The 19,928-nt window shown below is 46.7% G+C and overlaps 2 protein-coding genes across 2 annotated transcripts in view; one reads left to right on the top strand and one right to left on the bottom strand.

The window, feature by feature from the left end:
* Window positions 1–14,883, bottom strand: part of LOC6547796 — a 36,549-nt gene extending 21,666 nt beyond the window's left edge. Inside the window, exons 1-2 of the mRNA XM_015157159.2 lie at window positions 13,484–14,883; window positions 1,822–2,129 (exon numbers count right to left, since the gene is read on the bottom strand). Coding sequence (XP_015012645.1) covers window positions 1,822–2,129; window positions 13,484–14,883 — 1,708 coding nt within the window. The remainder of the gene's footprint in view (window positions 1–1,821; window positions 2,130–13,483) is intronic.
* On the top strand, window positions 12,456–13,286 carry LOC6547813 (S-phase kinase-associated protein 1). Its single transcript, XM_001976370.3, has one exon. The coding sequence runs from the start codon at window positions 12,536–12,538 to the stop codon at window positions 13,046–13,048; it is 513 nt and encodes a 170-aa protein (XP_001976406.1). The 5' UTR covers window positions 12,456–12,535; the 3' UTR covers window positions 13,049–13,286.
* Window positions 14,884–19,928: the final 5,045 nt, after the last annotated feature.

A 19,928-nucleotide genomic window follows, 5' to 3' on the forward strand; every position in this document is an offset into this window, starting at 1 on the left:
GAGTGTCCTGAATGTCCTTTAAAAACTACAACACTCGCACTTTGCAAGGGCCCATGCAAATTCGCACACATTGAAGGGCAGTACGATAAATCAAACTTGGCGGGCTTAAAGAAGTTTATGCGCTAGATAAATGACCCGATGTCAAACAGGCACCGCTTTCGCTCATTGTTAGGGCCACAAATATAATTTTGCCAGCTCGCTCTTCCCAGGCAGTCTTTTCAATTTGCGAACAAGCGAACTTCTATCCATCTATCCATGGCAAATAGTTGGCTGCCAGCCTGCAATCAGCTTTTGGCTGTGCCCAAATGCCATTAGTATGCATGGGCCATGCCCACCCACAATGGCCGCCCGCTCTGCGGAATGTTTGTTTTCGATTCCATTTGTTTTCCCTTGGCCACGGAGGACATGCTGAGTGGGCTGGGCCAGTGTCACAGCCAGAGTCGGGTTGTGGGGAGCGATCGAACACACGGCGTATACGTAACACACATATTTCAGCGGCATCTCATGCAATTTCGCCCATGCAATTTGCAGGCCTGAGCCTGCGGCCCAGTACGGTTTTCCGGGTTTCCGGATCTCCGGATACGGGTGGGGGATACTTGTCTGTGTGGTCACACGGCGCAAAATACCCACCAAGTTATCTTGAAGGTTATGCTCGCATATTAAAGGTCAGGCAGAAACAATCTTCAATCTACGCTTTTTAAAGTGAGTGTTGTTTTTATGGGCTTCTATCTGCAGAGTTGAAGGGAGAAGTTCAGCTTGATCCTGAAGGAAGTGCTGTGGTACATAAAAATGCAACATGCCAAATGAACCTAGACTTGAAGTACTAACTTTGGCTTGAAGGAAAAGAGCATTAAGTAAATACGAACATTCGCCGTCCAATTCGCGCAGTGAACAGTGAAAAGCCCATGTAGTGGCGCCACCGCGGCATTTAGTATTAGTTGTAGGCAAGCAAACAAATAATTTGCATGCCAGCGTTGCACACGCAAGCCGGAAAATGGGAAAATGGGAAAACGGGAAAGCCGGCAAATGGGGAATGCGGCTGGCGATGCGACGCGGCGTGGCGCACCGTAACCTTTAATTTGCAAATTATTTTGAAATGCTGCGGCGCGCTCGTGTCGAGTGCATTTTCCGAAGTTATGCAAACTGTTGGACAAGTGAGTGCCAAGGATGGGTGGTATGGAACACGCCAAACATCATTAAAATTCATTAGTATGCCGTCCATCGCCTCGCCTCCAATATTGCAGATTTAAAGGCAGATACCGGGCTTGATATCCTTGAGGATGCTGCGTGGCGGGTCTTGCATAAAATTAGCTTTCACGCATCACCGCCAAGTACGGACAGCCCCACGGACAGCCATACGGACAGCCCTACGGACAATCATGCGGACATACGGACAGCCTTACGGACAGCGTTGCGGACAGTCAAGCGGAAGGCCGTGAGAATGGATTAGATGCTCGGCAGAGCACACGGAATCCGGCTAATTACAAACGGAACTGGTGGATTGGCGTTGGGTGGGGCAGGTAATTTCCATTTAAAGTGGAGTTGCCAAGTTAAAGGCAACCCAGTGCGATTTCACTATATATTGTGGCTTAATTGTTGCGCTGTCAGGCGACATTTTCGGCCCTTGGCGGTGATAAAGCCGGGTAAAATATACGCAATTAGGCAGGACCAACAGGATGCGCAGCCCGATGTCTGGGCGGTGACTAATGAAGTCGCAGATTAAGGCTCCCAAAAATACACATAGAATGCCGCGTATGCTGCTATCGGGGTTACCCATAAATCAGGCAAATAAATCAGAGGGGCATGCCCCGAAATACTTACACTTGAGGTACTGCTCGTTGCGGGCTATCACCTTCTCGGCGTTCTTGCGGGCCAGGAAGAACCACTCGGAGGTGTTGCCCAGATAGTGGTACTCCATGGCCAGATCCTTGGCGAACACCGCGCCCAGATTCGGAGGCGGCAGCCGGTAGGCGAACGGGCAGAAGAGGCCCGGCTGCGCGGGATGCTCGTTCCAGTCGAAGCAGTTTCCGGCCGCGAATATATCATCGTCGAACTCCACCATGGACAGCACGGAGGCGTGCAGCAGGTTGACGTCCTCCTGCACGGAGCGGCCGGTGGTCTTGAAGATCCTGCGGAGACAACGAGCGTATATTAGTTGCAGGCTAGGGAAAAATGACAATTTATGGCGCTGGCCCGGCCAGGAAATTGCATTCAAAATGCATGCGCTGCAAGTAAACGGAAATGGAAACTAAACGATTTCCTTGATGCCTCACTAGCATTCTGCCTACTAATTCAGCGTTGCCTCACAAAAATACCCTTAAATGCTCGGATCCATGCAGAAACCACTCAAAATGTTCCTTAATATTTTCAAGAGGTCGTTAACCGATTTGTTTCGCAACCATGTGGGCACGTAGCTCGTCTTAGCCCAAACCCTTCTGGGTGGCATGAATATTATAATGTAATAAGTTTTGCGCCGAAAGTGGCTCAGTGGACCAGTGAGCCAGTGGACCTTTAGAGCAGTGGAGCAGTGGAGGAGGAACCCCAGAATTGGCTTCCTTTCGTTCTCGTTGGTCCGCCATTTTTATATTTATAACCAGCCTGGGCGGGCTGGCGGTTTTGGGGCCGAGTTCTGGCCCGCCGGCTGCTTCAAGTGCACACTTATAGGCGCGGCGCATTCAACCCGCCTCAAACTGTGCTCAAGTGCGCTCCTGGCTTTCCATTGTCTGCGGCCCGGCGCAGGATGTCCTCCCGCGCATCCTGGGCCCCACCAGCCAGCCAGCCAGCCTGCATCCTCGAAGTGGGTAAGCGAGAAAATTACATTGAAGATTCCTGCCAGTCTGTGTAATATTAATTAAATTGTTGCCTCTGCAGACGAGGCGCTGGAAGAAATGGCTGCTGCCCAAGAAATTGTCACAGCATCGGCTCCAATTCCATTTTCCAATACATTAGGCAGGAGCTGCTCCTGGCTGCTGCGACTCCCGCATGTGACGCACTTGCTAATTGGGCGTGGCTCATTAATTCGCTGGCGGGCCTCATTTGTAAATGTCAAAGGCATTTTGTCAGCCAGATCCGCGCCCCACGCCCCACGCCCACCCAAATCCATGCGAGTGTCCAAGGACGTTCCGGGGCTCAAAAGTCGCCTAATGATGATGGTGCCGCAGACACTGTTCGCTGGTGATAATGCTGACTTAGCAGGGAGCTCGACGTGAAGTTGACAGCTTTTTTCCACCAGGCTCCCATTATTTATGGCCAAAACGCACACACACGCGTAGTTGGCGACTTGGCCAATAATGAGTGCTCATAGCTCACTGTAAACATGGCATGAGGTGGCACCTCCAACCGCATAGATTGAAAAATATGGCTTACCTACAATTTCCTCATCAATATTAGATTTTTAAGTAATTATTAGTGCACATGATGCTACTTTTCAAATGCATCCTTGCACATTTGTTTGCTGTGCAGTCCCGGGACTCCTCGTTCCCCAATTAACATTCTCCGCAGACAACTTGAGACGCAGGGGATGCTTAAATAGTTTGGGACGCTTACAGTTGCAGTGTTGCCTGTTTTCCGGCTTTCCACAACAGCTTCCACCCCCTTCCGCCCCCCGAGACTGTGTCCTAAAGTGTGCTAAAAACACTTTTCAGCACTTGAGTGCTGGGAAAAGAGGTGAAAGCAAGCGCAAAACAAGCTTCAGGTGCCGGTGGCCAGGACGAGAGGCGAGATCCAGGACACGGGGTTGCAGGAGCAGGTGGGCAACTCGGTAAGTACTCGAAAGTGCTCCTCCCTGTTGGCCTTTGTCTGTGTGCGCTTTTGGAGCGGAGAGGGTTAACTGAGTCGCCGGCTTAAAGGAGCGCTTAAAGGCTCCGAGCCACGTAGCAACCTCCTATGATGCGGTTGCTCGGGAATTTTCGTTAATGCCCACCTGCGTGGTAATTACGCAGCTGCATTCGAAAGTCGGGCCAGGATCGCGCTGACGTTTAATTAAAAATATGTTGGCCATCACTGGCCAGGCGGAAAGTTGTGCTCTGCTCCTTGCAGCCGGCAGCACTTGTCAAAGTGCCCGACTACCGCGATTTTGAGGAGTCCCAATCTCCGGGGACCTTAGAGGCTGTTTCGCTTATTTGTTAAGCACATGATGCCAGTCGGCCGAGTCAAACCGTGGAAATCGCCTTGGAAATGGAGAAGAAAAGCCGCCTGGCGGCACTTAAGCCGCTTTTTCTTTTGTTTTTCTACTTGGGAAGGCCGTTGCATGTCGAGGATGGAATTTTCCACGTCCATCGGCCCCTGGTTGGCTCACATTTGGATTCAAGTCGATGCCAAGGCTCTATTGATTTCGAAAATAATGCAAAACAGCACGCGAGCCGAACAAATAACTTAATTGCCCAGCCATAAACAAGCAAATTTAATTCCCCTACTGCAGAGTGTGAAGAAAAAATTAATTATGCAGCGAAAATGAAATATAATTTCAAGTTTCGCCACCTGGGGGCACGCACTCTGCGGAGGAGCTAAAGAATACACGACGGCACCCAAAGTCCTGGAGGGCTCTTCAGGCTTCTGGCCGTGTCCTTTTGGCCAAAGCTAAAGCCAAAGCCTCGAGTATCCGTTGCCTTCCGACTCCGACTGCGTGTCGACATCTTAATTGAAAGCGAACTGCTCCGGTTTAATTATTCAAAGCCAGGACACTTTGGCACATCCTTAGAAAAGCAGCCTGGCCAACTGACTGACTGACTGACTGACTGACTGACTGAATGACTGAAGGACTGACTGACTGAATGGCCGTGATGATGCTGCTTCTCTGGCTCCTCAGACGACGCCCTTTTTGTCTGAAGTTCGCTGGGCCTGCCTCATTTGTTTGCCGGGTGCGCTTTTAATGGCCCATAACGGTCAAGGCTTCTTGCCAATTTTAATTAGGCCATAATTAAATGATCAAACGGTGAGGCAACGGCATAACTGATAAGATACATATTTAGATATGATTCGGTGCTAATTACCTTCTGTGAATTTATGTTGAATTTCAATGTCTGTGAGGGCTTATAAAATGATGGGAAATTGTTGCCTCACTCTGTGATGGATGGATTGCCTTTTAGATAAATGTACATCAGAGTTCCTCTGATGATCTCCCATGCAGATTGAGACTCGTTCCAGGCACTGATAACTTAAAGAATTAAAGAGTTATGTGGCCAATTTAGCATGGAGCGCTGTCATCCAAGTTGGCTCGAAGACAAAAGATCAAAAGTGTAGCCCAAAACGGGAATCACTGCCAAAGGCACACGACATGGCAGTGTGTGTTCAATTAGGAAGCAGGAAAAGGAGTTCAATTAATTAAAAGTTACCCCATGTTGGCCCAGTTTGGAGCACTTTGCTTGCCTGCCATCTGCTGCTGCCTGGCTGGCTTGTGGCTAATTGAAGCTCCAGGCGACGTGTTTGCCGTTGACATGTTTATGCTGGCCACAGGACCAAGGAAGCACAGGTTCCATTGTTGAAAAAATGCTTTTTGATTTAGTCCATTAATTGCTTTCAACTTGCTAACTTCCTCCAACGCACTTTGCCAGCCCGATGATTATTATTATTGCAGGCGCAGAGTGCGAGGGCGCAAAAGTTGCCAAACATTTTGGCCAAAAAGTTTCCCTTTCTGATTTCCCGCCGCCGCGCATAATGAGTCGAGGGCGGGCACTGCTCCTGCTCCTCCAAAGGACCAACTTTGCCGCCTGTCTGTGGCACTGGATTGCGGGTTTGGGGCTTTGAGCTCTGCGCTCTGCGCTCTGAGTGCCGCGATCCAAATGTTTTTATTGCGCAAAAATAGACTATGAAAAAAGGAGGCTGCAGTGGCTTAAACGTTACGCATCCGCCGCGTGGGCCAGCCACTTGAAAGGACTTGTTTTCGGGGGATACTCGACAAGTTTGTTAAGCTGTTAAGTTATGGCAACATGTGTTGCACAAAGCGCGCCACAGCCGCCAAAAGGGGGTAGCCGGCTGAAACATTCACAGAGGAGCCATCATAAGTTGGACTGCCAACTAAACTAAACTGCCTAACTAAATTGAGCTGAAAAGCGCTTAGCGTCTGAACTTTCGACACTTTTGATTCACTTACTCAAGCTGGAGACATTCCGGCGTGCTCTTTGCGAACTGAAATTGAATATGATGCGGTGCAGCAAATAAATAATCTTATTAAATGCTGAAATAATTTTTAGGCAATATGCAATCAGAAAAATAACATTTAAGAACCTGTATATCTATCATTTATTTGAGCAAGCTCAAGAGCAAGTTTTTTAATATAACTAAAGATTTTAGGCTTGAGAACTAACAAGCAGAAAAGAGAGTGTCGTGTGCCTGGTCAATTAACAGGGGCTCCACTGTAGCCTGCGAAATGCGTCAAAGGGGGAATCACCGCAGAATGATGCAGAAGCAGAACCAGAACCAGAACCAGAACCATTTGCATCCAACATCGCCAACAGACGACGAGTCAAGCCCAGATGTGAGTGGGCTGAAATAAACCAGCTGGAAAAAGGGCCGCGGCAAGTGGTGATGTGGTGCAGTGGTGCAGTGGTGCCGCGGTGCCGCGGTGCACAGGTTGCAAGGAAGCGCGCCACCCACCCATCCGCTCCAGGATGCTCCGCTGCAAATGCCGCCGCTGGCCTACATGGCATGCATTTCCGCGTCAGTGGCAGCTACATTCTCAGTTGCGGCGGTTTTGCAGGCGGCGGGCGCAGAGGGAAGGAGGCACATTAGGATTGTTTTGCACAAAATGAAAACAATTTCCATTTCGGGGCTAGACAACTGCATTCTGCAGCGACCAACAATAAAGCTGGCGGGTGCAAAGGTCGGTGGGCGTGGCTGGCTGGATGGGCGGAAGGAGGCAGTGTTATTAGCACCGCCCGCTGGGCAAAAAGCCGAGTCGAGTAAATCAAGCGGCACAAAGTCGCAAAGCCCTGCACACTGCGAGAAATCGAGTGGCAGTGACCTCGTTGTCAGTGCACAGAGAGAAATGTGTTTTAAAGCTGTAAATGAAAAGTTAGAGTTGAAAGTGAAACATGCAACACTAGCAACACACAAGGACAGCATGCATTTTTCTCCGTGCACAACCCTTTCCTGAACATTGACTTGCATAGATATTTGTTTGCTTCCGTTTGAAGAGAACTTTTGAAGGATGTTGACAATGACGCGGCTAGGGGCAGGATGTGGTGGAGAGCGCAGGATCCGCCTTTGGGGTGGGGATGTCCTTGCTGCTGTCGCGTTTTATTGCCGCTGGCAATTGGAAACTGCATCGCTTATGCAGATTTCAATTTCGATTTGTTGTACGAACTGAACGCAAACGGCACTCGACTCGAATTCCAAAGGCATTGCGAGTTGAAACAAGCGACGGCTTTGGCAATAAATTATTTGCCAAGTTTATCGCCGAACTTCCGATGGAAAATAACAAAATCATTGCTGGCAAATAAGAGAGATGTGCACTTGAAGTCGCAAAAGTCAGTTGTAGCAACAAAGGAGTTTTGTTGGCGGAGAACAGGCAACCGGAAACTCAATTTCAGGACATGAAAAAGCAGCAGGTCCTTCGCACGATTCTCACCTTCTCTCTGCGCGACGACAACACATTTAAGTACTTAAAAGTTTTCCGATTCCATCCGCCACATTGCCACATTGCCACACTGCCACACTTTTCCTTTTTTCCCCCAGCTTTTGTGCCGTGTGTGCCGCGCTGAAGTCGCTTTTCCTTTCTGTTTGCCGTCTGCACTTTGGCGGCGTGAACGCAAACTAACGAAAAGTGGCCAAGGCAAGAAAACAATTGAAGCTCGTAATTTCAACTTGAATTGATATTGTTTTTCCTGACTGCCATTTAGCCCGCCCCCTCCGGCCCACCTTCGACTCCTTGCGCCCCTTGTTTTCCTTAAATGTTATCCTTGTTTTTGTTTGCGCAACAAAGTGAACGGGAAATGCCCAGCCAAAAAAGCGAGCGGTAACACAGGAACAGGATCCTTGGCTTCCAGGGCGATAACAATGTATCACAAAACAATAACTTCAATTAGTATCTATCTGTGTAGCTTTCACTGCGCTATTCCTTTGTTTTCCGCCTCTTCATTTCCCGCTTCGCGCCGAAGATGAACGTTTTCCGGCCACCCTTGATTACATTAACACAGGGAAAACTGATTAAAACGGGTACTGATTAGCCGCCGCCCCTCCTGAAATCCTGAAATCCTGACATCCTGAAATTATGAACCCGGCTCTGGAATGCCATTAGATTTATGGAAGTGAAGCTGGATAAATCGGGGAACTGGAGTTCAGTCCCAGCGGTCACATTTCCCATTGTACAAATAATGAAAACAAATGCCTGGCATATGACACTAAATGCAATAATGTTGATCCCTCGCCGGATCCGTGGCCGTTTGCGATTTAATTTATTGACAGTGTGACTTTGACATTTTATTGCTCCCCAGGCCAAGTTACGACATTGTCCGCTTTTCCCATTTTCCTCGCCTCTTTGGCCTTTTCCCTCAGTCACTTAATTTGTCAAGCTGCTCGTCGTTTGGCTTAATTGTTTATTTGTGTGTTTTATTGACAAGCGGCGATTGTTCCTTGGATTCATCGGCTTGTAGTCCTGTCGTCCTTTCTTTGTGGCTTTTAACAAATGAGTTTTTCGCTAACAAATGGCCTTGATTTCCTGGCTCAATCAGCGCGCAAAAACTTGTCATCCTAGCTGGAAAATTATGTCATCGGAATTTGGTGACCGTCGTGGGTTGGACAATATCCAATGGCCAATGTTGGCCTGTTGCACGAAGCCACACACCCACTTTGCCCTCCCTTTGGTTAGAAAAAGTTTGCTTTTTTGCTGATTTCTCTATTGCTATTTGCCACAAAGACACTCAAGAAAAACAGAAGGACATAAATTCCAGGTCTAATGTCTGCATGGAGCACATCCCCATCGGCATTGACACATACGATGCGTGTATGCAGGCAAGGACATTGGGACACTGGGACTTTGGACTTTGGACTTTGGAACACAGGACGCAGCACACAGGACTTTGGAGTCCGAAACTTTGGAGCTCGGACTTCATACCCAGATATGCGAAATCTGATGAAACTTTGTGTTTATTGTGCCTGGCTGCTGGAGAGCTGCAGAAGAAAAGCAGAGCTCAAAAAACATTGGCATGTCCTTGGGATTGTCACTGGGGCGGTTATCCTGATACACGATATACTGCCAAATCGATGATGGAAGCGGAATGGACACGAGTAAGCCAGGCACACACACATCAGACTGGCCAGCTTGCTCAGTTTGCAAAGCTTGGACAGCTTGGACAGCTGGAAATTCCAAGAAAAACCAAATGAATTGCCAGCGTTTTGGCCGTCCAGGTAAATCAATGTCCTCCGCCAGCTGGCCTTTCTTTTGGCCACAAGAATGGCGCAAGCTTTTTGCCCGGCACGCCTGCCACGCTAAGTAATTGAACTTTTATCAAAAAATTGCACGCAGCCAGGCGGACAGGAAAATCGAAGGAAAATCGCAGGGAAAGCGGTGTTAGTTCAGCCAACTATGCCACCGCAACAAGAAAAGCACATTATGCTCCTTGTTGACAAAGGACACGGGCCAATCTAGATGAGCAGAAAATGGAAAGTATCTGCTGAATAGTGAACCACGAGCAATGAGCGATGTTGAATGGAAAATGAACCCCAAATCCCCAGTTATACCCTTTACTCGTAGAGTAAAAGGGTATACTAGATTCGTTGAAAAGTAACAGGCATTGTAACAGACATGTAACATAACAGAGCAGAAGGAAGCGTTTCCGACCATATAAAGAATATATATTCTGGATCAGGATCAATTTAGAAATTTATTTTTTTACATTTTTTTTGTAATTTTTCTGATGTAGAAATCCAAAAAAATGAAAAAGTGTCCCAGGGCTAAAGTTCTAAACTCCATAACTCGACATATCTTAATCGGATTTTGAAGTGGCATACCTCTAAATGTTTCTGGCGCAATTCTCTAAAAATCTGCATTCAAATTTAAAAATTTATTTTTTTTCATTTTTTTTGTAATTTTTCTGATGTATGATGTTGTAGAAATCCAAAAAGTGAAAAAGTGTCCCAGGGCTAAAGTTCTAAACTCCATAACTCGACATATCTTAATCGGATTTTGAAGTGGCATACCTCTAAATGTTTCTGGCGCCATTCTCTAAAAATCTGCATTCAAATTTAAAAATTTATTTTTTTTCATTTTTTTTGTAATTTTTCTGATGTATGATGTTGTAGAAATCCAAAAAGTGAAAAAGTGTCCCAGGGCTAAAGTTCTAAACTCCATAACTCGACATATCTTAATCGGATTTTGAAGTGGCATACCTCTAAATGTTTCTGGCGCAATTCTCTAAAAATCTGCATTCAAATTAAAAAAATTTTTTTTTTTCATTTTTTTTGTAATTTTTCTGATGCAGAAATCCAAAAAGTGAAAAAGTGTCCCAGGGCTAAATTTCTAAACTCCATAACTCGACATATCTTAATCGGATTTTGAAGTGGCATACCTCTAAATGTTTCTGGCGCAATTCTCTAAAAATCTGCATTCAAATTAAAAAAATTTTTTTTTTTCATTTTTTTTGTAATTTTTCTGATGCAGAAATCCAAAAAGTGAAAAAGTGTCCCAGGGCTAAATTTCTAAACTCCATAACTCGACATATCTTAATCGGATTTTGAAGTGGCATACCTCTAAATGTTTCTGGCGCAATTCTCTAAAAATCTGCATTCCAATTTAAAAATTTATTTTTTTTCATTTTTTTTGTAATTTTTCTGATGCAGAAATCCAAAAAGTGAAAAAGTGTCCCAGGGCTAAAGTTCTAAACTCCATAACTCGACATATCTTAATCGGATTTTGAAGTGGCATACCTCTAAATGTTTCTGGCGCAATTCTCTAAAAATCTGCATTCAAATTTAAAAATTTATTTTTTTTCATTTTTTTTGTAATTTTTCTGATGCAGAAATCCAAAAAGTGAAAAAGTGTCCCAGGGCTAAATTTCTAAACTCCATAACTCGACATATCTTAATCGGATTTTGAAGTGGCATACCTCTAAATGTTTCTGGCGCAATTCTCTAAAAATCTGCATTCAAATTTAAAAATTTATTTTTTTTCATTTTTTTTGTAATTTTTCTGATGTATTTATGTTGTAGAAATCCAAAAAGTGAAAAAGTGTCCCAGGGCTAAAGTTCTAAACTCCATAACTCGACATATCTTAATCGGATTTTGAAGTGGCATACCTCTAAATGTTTCTGGCGCAATTCTCTAAAAATCTGCATTACAATTTAAAAATTTATTTTTTTTCATTTTTTTTGTAATTTTTCTGATGCAGAAATCCAAAAAGTGAAAAAGTGTCCCAGGGCTAAAGTTCTAAACTCCATAACTCGACATATCTTAATCGGATTTTGAAGTGGCATACCTCTAAATGTTTCTGGCGCAATTCTCTAAAAATCTGCATTACAATTTAAAAATTTATTTTTTTTCATTTTTTTTGTAATTTTTCTGATGCAGAAATCCAAAAAGTGAAAAAGTGTCCCAGGGCTAAAGTTCTAAACTCCATAACTCGACATATCTTAATCGGATTTTGAAGTGGCATACCTCTAAATGTTTCTGGCACAATTCTCTAAAAATCTGCATTCAAATTTAAAAATTTATTTTTTTTCATTTTTTTTGTAATTTTTCTGATGCAGAAATCCAAAAAGTGAAAAAGTGTCCCAGGGCTAAAGTTCTAAACTCCATAACTCAACATATCTTAATCGGATTTTGAAGTGTCATACCTCTAAATGTTTCTGGCGCAATTCTCTAAAAATCTGCATTCAAATTTAAAAATTTATTTTTTTTCATTTTTATTTTGTAATTTTTCTGATGTTGTAGAAATCCAAAAAGTGAAAAAGTGTCCCAGGGCTAAAGTTCTAAACTCCATAACTCGACATATCTTAATCGGATTTTGAAGTGGCATACCTCTAAATGTTTCTGGCGCAATTCTCTAAAAAGCTGCGTTGAAATTTATAAATTTATTACTTTTTTCCACATTTCGGAAAGTTTTTAGATTTCTCGTTTTTCCATTAGCTGAGTAATGGGTATATTACAGTCGGGGAACTCGACTATTGCATTTTATCTTGCTTTGTTTTTATCTCCGTATCCAAAGTGAGCCTTAAATATTTCATATTTTTCTGCAATAGCAAGCAGCAATAAATTTGAGTACAAATTGAAATGTCTATTGTGCAACATGGTAAATACAAACATTTTAAATGGCAATCAACTAATACAACAATACTCGTAAATATGTAATAAACGTACAATTGTGTATTTTCTGCAACTAATCGATTTTGCACCTCTTATTCAAACAAACAAATTGTTCTAAATTATTAATAAATGCTTCTTCATCCCATGGACATTTGTTCAAATATGATGGAATCACAAATTTTGCTTTCATAACAAATCTGTTTTATTTAATTTTTAATTGTCAAGTTGACACTTTTTGGTTTTGTGTAAAAGTTGTAAAACTTTAAAGGAACACCCTTTCTGGGGAAAAAGAGGACCATGCCAGTCATCAAACTGCAGTCCTCCGATGGCAAAATTTTCGACACCGACATCGAGACTGCGAAATGCTCGAGCACCATTAAAACCCTGCTGGAGGATTGTCCACTGGAGGCGGAGAACGACACACTTATCCCGCTGCCCAATGTGAACTCGGCGATTCTGAAGAAGGTGCTCGCTTGGGCCAACCACCATCGGGAGGATGATGCAGAGGAAAACGAGTGGGAAGCAGTAGCCAGGCCCATGATGCAGATCAGTGCCTGGGACGCGGAGTTCCTGGCCATGGATCAGGGCACTCTCTTCGAGCTCATCCTGGCGGCCAACTACCTGGACATGCGGAATCTGCTGAACGCCGCCTGCATGACGGTGGCCAACATGATCAAGGGCCACACGGCGGAGGAGATTCGCCAGACCTTTCACATACCCAACGACTTCTCGCCCTCCGAGGAGGACTTGCTGTCCGTGGCGGTGGAAGTTCCGGAGGAGGACGAGTCCACAGTGTATGGTGACATATAAATTAGGAGTGAATATGGCTTAATAACTTTTTCGAGGGCTTCATGGGCTGAAGCTGATACGGACTAGAATGCTTCTTGAACTAATGCCCACAAATGGCGGAGTATTAGAAATATAATCGGGATTGGTTTTCATCCTACCATGGTTTCTTGGATCCTGCGTTTTGCTAATCACATAATCTCATAATCGTCTAATATCCAAGTATGCCAGTATCTATCTAAGTAAATTATTCTGCAGCTATCTTCACCCTCAAATGACCTTCAGGGCAGGAACACTACTTTCTTGGCCACAGCTGTTTGGTGCGGAATCCATTTCCATTTCCATTTCCACTTGCATTCGCCAACCGTCTGGCGGAAAACTTTCGATTGGAAAAGTTTGGCATGTGAATATGATGTGAGCAGAGTAACTGGGAAAACTTTGTCCGTGACGTCCACTCACCTGGTCAGCATATTGGCGCGATTGACGGCCACCTCGGCCTCCACCCGGAACCGGTCCTGGGCATACCGGTCGACCACGCCCTCGCCCAGATTGAGAGATGTGCCTGCCACGCAGTTGGAGCCCATCAGGTGCTGCTGCTCGATGTACTGCAGGAACTTGGACACCAGATCGATCTTGCTGTCCCGGGCGTTGATCACGTCGGCGGTTATCTGGTTGGACTCCATGTTGTCGCCGGAGTCCTCCTCCACATCGCCGATGACCAGCTGCTTGGTCTTGTCATCGACTTGCGCATCCGGCGGATAGCCGTCGTCCATGGTGACCTCGGAGGTATCCAGTCCAGCCTCCGAATCGGAGTCGCCATCGCCATCGCTGTCGCTGTCGAAGCTGATCTGCTTCACCTCCATGCTGGCCGCCTGGGATCTGGCCTCCGCCTCCGGTTCCCGCTGGGCTCCATCGTCCATCCACTCGGTGGTGCTGAGGCTTTCGTTTAGCGGCAGCAGCTTGCCAAAGGGCTGACCCTCTTCCTCCTGCTCCTCGTTGTCCTGAGCATTGGTATCGTAATCCGATTCCGAGGGGGAGTCCCGCGTTATGGTGCTCATTCGCTGCCAAGTGCTGTTCACCGGCAGCAGGCGGGTACTGGCGATTTTGGGCTTGGCGGTGGTGGACACCGGAGGCTCCTCCTCATCGAGCTCCTCGTCGTCCATAGTGTCTTCATCATCCGCCTGGTAATTGGCCTCATCACGCACAAATTGGCGCGCCTGTTTAACACCAATATCCGGATCACCTGTTGGGGCCGCCGTAACGTACGAGCTCTCCAGCTCAATCTCATCCGCAAGCTGCATGACCTCGTTGAGAGCCGTGTCCTCGGTGTCCTCGCTGGTGGGACGACCCTGCAGGTGCTCGGCCTCGGCCAAGCTGCGGTGGTTCTTTGGCGGATGGCGGAGGCCCAGGCTTTTGTCCACACTCTTGCGTATGCTCTCGTTGATTTTCTTCTTGTGCAGTTTGCGGATTTTGTGCGTGACGGGTGCCGGGGAGGTGCCGCCCATGCCCGGCAGCTGTGTGGGCGGGATCAGGAGGAGGCGGGTGCTCCCGCCGCCACTCCCAATGGCGTTGCTACTGTTTGCGCTGCCATGGAGGAAATGCGACCGAGAGCGCCCGTGGCGAATGTTGAAGCTGTCGCCCGTCATCAGGGCATCGGCTTCCGCCTTGATGCGGTTCCGTGGTGGTGGGGGTCCAGGACCCGCTGCTCCTGCTGTTCCGGCTGCTCCGGCTGCTCCAGCTGCTCCGACTGCTCCGACTGCCTCGGGCTCTGAATCCAACTGCGCGTGACCTTGCATCGCCCACAAGCCCATCGCAAACAGCAGCTGCACAGCCTGCGGCATCCGCATCCACATCCGCATCCTGGGGCTCGGGGCTCTGTATCCTTTCCTTTTTTTGGGCACGCTTTGAGTGCACCCCTATATCGCTTAGTTGCTCGCCTTGATTGGCTGATCAGCACTTTGTGTGCTGCGGTTATCGATTCGCAGTAACTGCTGCTGTTGCTCAGCTACCTTTGGCCATTTTCATTTTCATTTCATTCAGTTGTCAAAGGCCAGGACGAGTACATCACGCATCCGCACCGTGCCCCGCCGCTGATTTGGGCGGATGGTCAGGTCGCCGGCGCCCATTTCCCCGCTCCGCTTTTCCGGGGAAACGCTGAAACGGAAGTAGAAAATCCAGTGATTAGCGCCCGACATTCAGCAATACGATGAATGATGATGAGCTCGATGGGATGAGTTGGGAAATTATAGCAACCAACGAGGTATAGACAAAGTATACAGAACGAAATCAATGGTAGCACCATGCTCGTGCACACTGTTCGAATCAAATATTCAAATAGTATTTGCCCACTTAGCCATTCAAATTAATGAATTATTCAAATATGTCAGTCTGATGCTTAGGCGGCTTAAAATGTTCGCAATATTGGTTTAATTATTAACGAGCTCCTGGCAAAACTACAATGCAATCAGTCAATAGTTTGAGCACATTTTTGCTCCGTGTGAGCCGCAGATGCTTATTAAAAATCTGAGATATCCTCCTGGGAAACGAATTTCGCCATGGTCTTTTATTTATTTTTCCCCTACGCTTCCCATTGCTTTGTGCTCTTCACTGCTTTTACGTTTTCCGAGAGCAAGGAAAATGTTTTCTTTGAATAATGTTATTTCTGTGTGGCGCACTTTCCCTTCCACAGAACTGAAGGTCGCGCACTTTATGCCCAAAATCAGAGGAGCGAGTTGGCGTAATCGGGCTGCCGGACTGGATTGTTGGCTACAACAGAAAGTCGAGCTCTCAAATTCGCTTTAGGTCGGCAATTAAAAATTTCCGCACCTAGGCGGCGGAAAAACAGCACAGCAACACAACTATATGATTGTTTTCCCGAGAGTCGTTGAGCAAGGAAACGCGTAGATTGCGCATACGCCCCGTGGCCGCTGCATTGTGGCATTGTGGCAGCCTGGCAGCCGAGTGCCTGTAGCACGCAAATTAAACGCGATTCGCAGGAAGTGGGCTTGATTGTCAACTGGGGAAAATTCCGCGGAAAAAAGAGGCAGCGAAGTGAACATAAATAAATGTGAGCGGCCACAGCTCGCATAAATATTATGGCGCTAACAAATTATACGCCATTTAGATGTAATACTAATTCCGAAAAGAAAATCCACATGGCGGGTCCAGATTTCCGTGCGCTCAAAAGGCGATGAGCAGAGCATTACGATTTTATGCTCCGCACAAAGGCACATTTCCTGTTCAGGAATACAGAAGTACAAGACTACAAGAACACCATATATTTCAGACAGCAGACACAGGAAGCAGCAGCAGTTCTAATTTCAAATTTTATGAGCCATAAAAATTTCTCAGAGGCGAGACCAAACGTCAACAGACACAACAAGCACAATGGACTGGGTGGAGATGTGGGGCAGGATCCAGCATCCCGTATCCAGTGTACAGGCTGGATGAGCACATAATGGCAGAGCAGCAGAGTAATTGCCACTCCGACCACATGGAGGTGTGACTTCCACTTTTGAGCCGGGGATCATGCGCCACTATGCACGATTAGTGCGGATTTGGCCACAGTTTATGGAGGGTTCTTAGGCTTTAGTTTGTGCTGATTTGCATCAAATTGCTTAAGCTCTGAAGTGGATAAATGTGTGCTTGAGATGCGGAACAGTGGCTTCTATTTCCATACACACTAGTTTATTTCCCTTCCATCTCTAACCCCGCATAAACATGGTTTACGAGTTTTGCCCTGACAAAAGCACTGAAAGAGACCATGAATTTTGCATTTGCAAGTGCCGCGGTTGGCCAGTGCAGGGACCATTCCAATCGAACAATAAATAAACAATTGACGTCCGCGCTCCTGGGCTGCGAGGGTGCGAGGGTGCTGGCTGGCTTCAATTATTCATAAAGGCCACAGCAAGTCAAACGGAACCCCAGCCAGCAAAGGACCTCTAAGTCGGGCTCTTTCGCCAGGGGCTTTGCTGTGCGACAACAGGAAATGGAGCCGCCGGGGGAATAGGAGCACTGTTTGATTCCGGGTCCGGGTCCGGGTCCGGGTCCGGTCCGTACTTTGGTTGGACAGGGCTAATGCATTACGACAAACGGGCGGAAAACGGACAGTGGACTGCAGGGGGTTAATGGTGATACTCCCATGCACTTAACCCGTGACACCCAGCAACCCAGCAACCCAGCTCCAACTCAGCATGCGGGCAGCTGTGAACCCGTTGACAGCTGAACTCTCTCTTTTCCAGCAGCCAGCCCTCGTCACAGGTGAGTGGCTGGTGATGCAGGTAACCCGACCTCCACACGTGGACCACACTGTTTCAAAACTAACAATCCAATTTCCAGCACAGAGCAGTTGCAACTGGGAGCACGGGTGCGCTTAGTCTGATTAATGCCCACGGCCAGTCCTTTGCCAGTCGACTCCAAAGGAATTGGATTGTCCGCTCGAATGGCAGCCCTGCCACATGCAGATCAAATATCACCCCAGTGCGAAGGCGAGCAAGGAATTTATGAAACAAAACTAATGTTTCCTTTTTGGATAATTGTATCCTTTCAAGCCAGCTCTGCATAGAAGTTCCAGTCTCACAAGTCTTAAATCAAACGAGCTGCAGATTTCGCTTGCCACTTTATTGCGCCTCTGCTTTCTTGCCGTGTGGCCCCAAAGCCAAACCTTTCGCCATGTCCTTGTTGCTGCTCAGGTTTTCCATAACCATTCACTCAGGACCTAAGCACATCCCACTCTCAGCACTTTCCTGCCTGGCACTCCTGCAAATTTATGCAAACACATTAACAAACTCAACGCAGCAGGGAAGTGTGTGTGCGAGTGTCCTTGTTGGTTGGTCCTGGTGACAAAGTTGGAGCGTTAAATGAAATTCGGGTAATTTTTCTGTCGCTGGCAAGGAAAGAATGAAATGTCTTTGGCCAAAATAGCACAAGAAGCGGAAACGGAAGCAAACCCGTCAAAAGAAGATGCGAAATCGCAAAGATCTGGCTTCCCGAAGTGGGAATACCCTTTGACTACTGCTTGAGTATTCATTCTTGATCATATTAAGCATATTGCATCCAGAATCTTTATCCAAGTGCATAAACTCCTGAGAGCTACAAAGTCGTCCTGCTGCCCGGACAGAAAGCAACCTTCTGGTGCTGGTTTCCGCATCCTTTGGAAAGGGTATTCCGGAGGCCGTAATGGAAGTGGCGCCCTGCGCTCCGCTTCATCACCGTCGTCAACTCATCAACAGGACCACCTTTGTTAGGTAATTCACATTATGTGTCGGCAATGGCGTCAAAATAAAAAGGAAAACAAACGCAAACGCAAGCACAAACACAGCGACAAACATGAGGCAGCGTGCCAGGAATACGAAAAAATGACATTTGACTTTTAAATTGGATAATTTTTTCTGGCTGCCTGCCGGGTTGCCAATCAACGAGGCGGAGCGGCGAGGTGGAGCCAAATGGCATCGCAGCCAAATGATATGGCTGCACTCTAATTGATTTTGATTAGAAGCTGATAAATGCGCGCCAGACAAAGAGATGGATTATAAGTTCAATTTCTGGCGCAAACAGCGCCTGCACATGCAACATGCAACATGCAACATGGAGAAGCATCCGATGTGTTATCCCAATTTGCATGCAAATGATGCAGTAAACCCACAGTCGAGCTCATCTGGCCTGTGTTCCCAGTTCCCAGCCACTAGTACTACGAGTGGCTACAAAAATCACATAAAACGCTGGCAAATTGCTGAGATTATGAGCCACTTGGGCCTGGGCTTGCTCGGCTTTTCCGGCAAGCTGGAAAATCAGGGTGGGAAACGCCGTGTGCGCTGCGTTTTTATGAGCTGGCAAACATGCTTTCAGAATTTATGAAAATAAAAATTGCACAAGGCAGTCGCAAGCAACTCCTGTTTTTCTTTTTTGTATTTTTTCGTCGGGCGGTGAAATGCTTCCTTCATTAGGTTCTATTTGTGGACACAACCGGAGGTTTGTTCCAGCTAAGTCCGGAAGTATTTATTTATTTATTTGATGTTGTTTTGTGTACTTTGCAGCTGCGAATATTCAGTGCAAACACCTACATACGTTTTTGAATTAGGCGAATTTGTTCGGCGTACTCGGTGCTCGTGCTCTTCAAAAGGTTATGGGGCCAAAGTTTCCCGTTTGATACGCTTGAATACTTGCTAAAAAAGTTGCCAAGAGCTTGCAGCTTGTTTACCAACCCATTTTGCCATTCTGTTGCTTAAATACTCCTTCATCGAAGCAGTTGGCTTTGCCATAAGCAGCGGCAGTTGCAACCTCCTGCAAGTGCCAACAATCATATTTCAATATTAACTCGGCACAAAGCCCGGTAAATAGTGCATTAGTTTGCAGGCCCCTGGGATTAATTTCCCTTTAATCAGATTCGGAACAGGCTGCCAACTGCCAGCAGCGATTCGTGTGCCAGTAAGTAATATTCGAGCATAATTGTTTTGCTCTGGAGGTGGATGTGGAGGTGGAGGTGGAGGTGGTGTGCTCCTCTTTGTTTATCCAGGCCCAGCGCACATAATGGAATCCCCGGAAAATGAATTCGGATTTGCACGCAGCTTTAAGGCACGGGGATAAGGATGCCAGCCAACGTACGTGATGGTTGGGAAGCGAGTGCCAAATGGCAGATTATGTCGCCAGACATTAAATCACCTGTGCAGGTAAAATATACGCGATGCTTAGGCAAAATCAATTCTATTTATACGTGCGGGCATAAATTGCCCGGTAACAGACTCCCGGGGAACCCAGACGTGCTCCAGATGCTGGGGGCTATGGCAGCCAGGATGTACTGGCAAACGCGCCCCAACAAAATGGAGCTGTTGTCCTAATCCCGGCTTACAGGGCATGAGTATACACCTGCGAATCGGAGAAAGTGTTTATTTCCAGGGTAATTTAT

The sequence above is a fragment of the Drosophila erecta genome, unplaced genomic scaffold, assembly GCF_003286155.1.
Source record: "Drosophila erecta strain 14021-0224.00,06,07 unplaced genomic scaffold, DereRS2 tig00000092-arrow-pilon, whole genome shotgun sequence".
NCBI lineage: Eukaryota > Metazoa > Arthropoda > Insecta > Diptera > Drosophilidae > Drosophila > Drosophila erecta.

Excerpts from the sequence above, each read along its gene's own strand:
- LOC6547813 (XM_001976370.3), top strand. The coding sequence starts at position 12,536 with ATGCCAGTCATCAAACTGCAGTCCTCCGATGGCAAAATTTTCGACACC.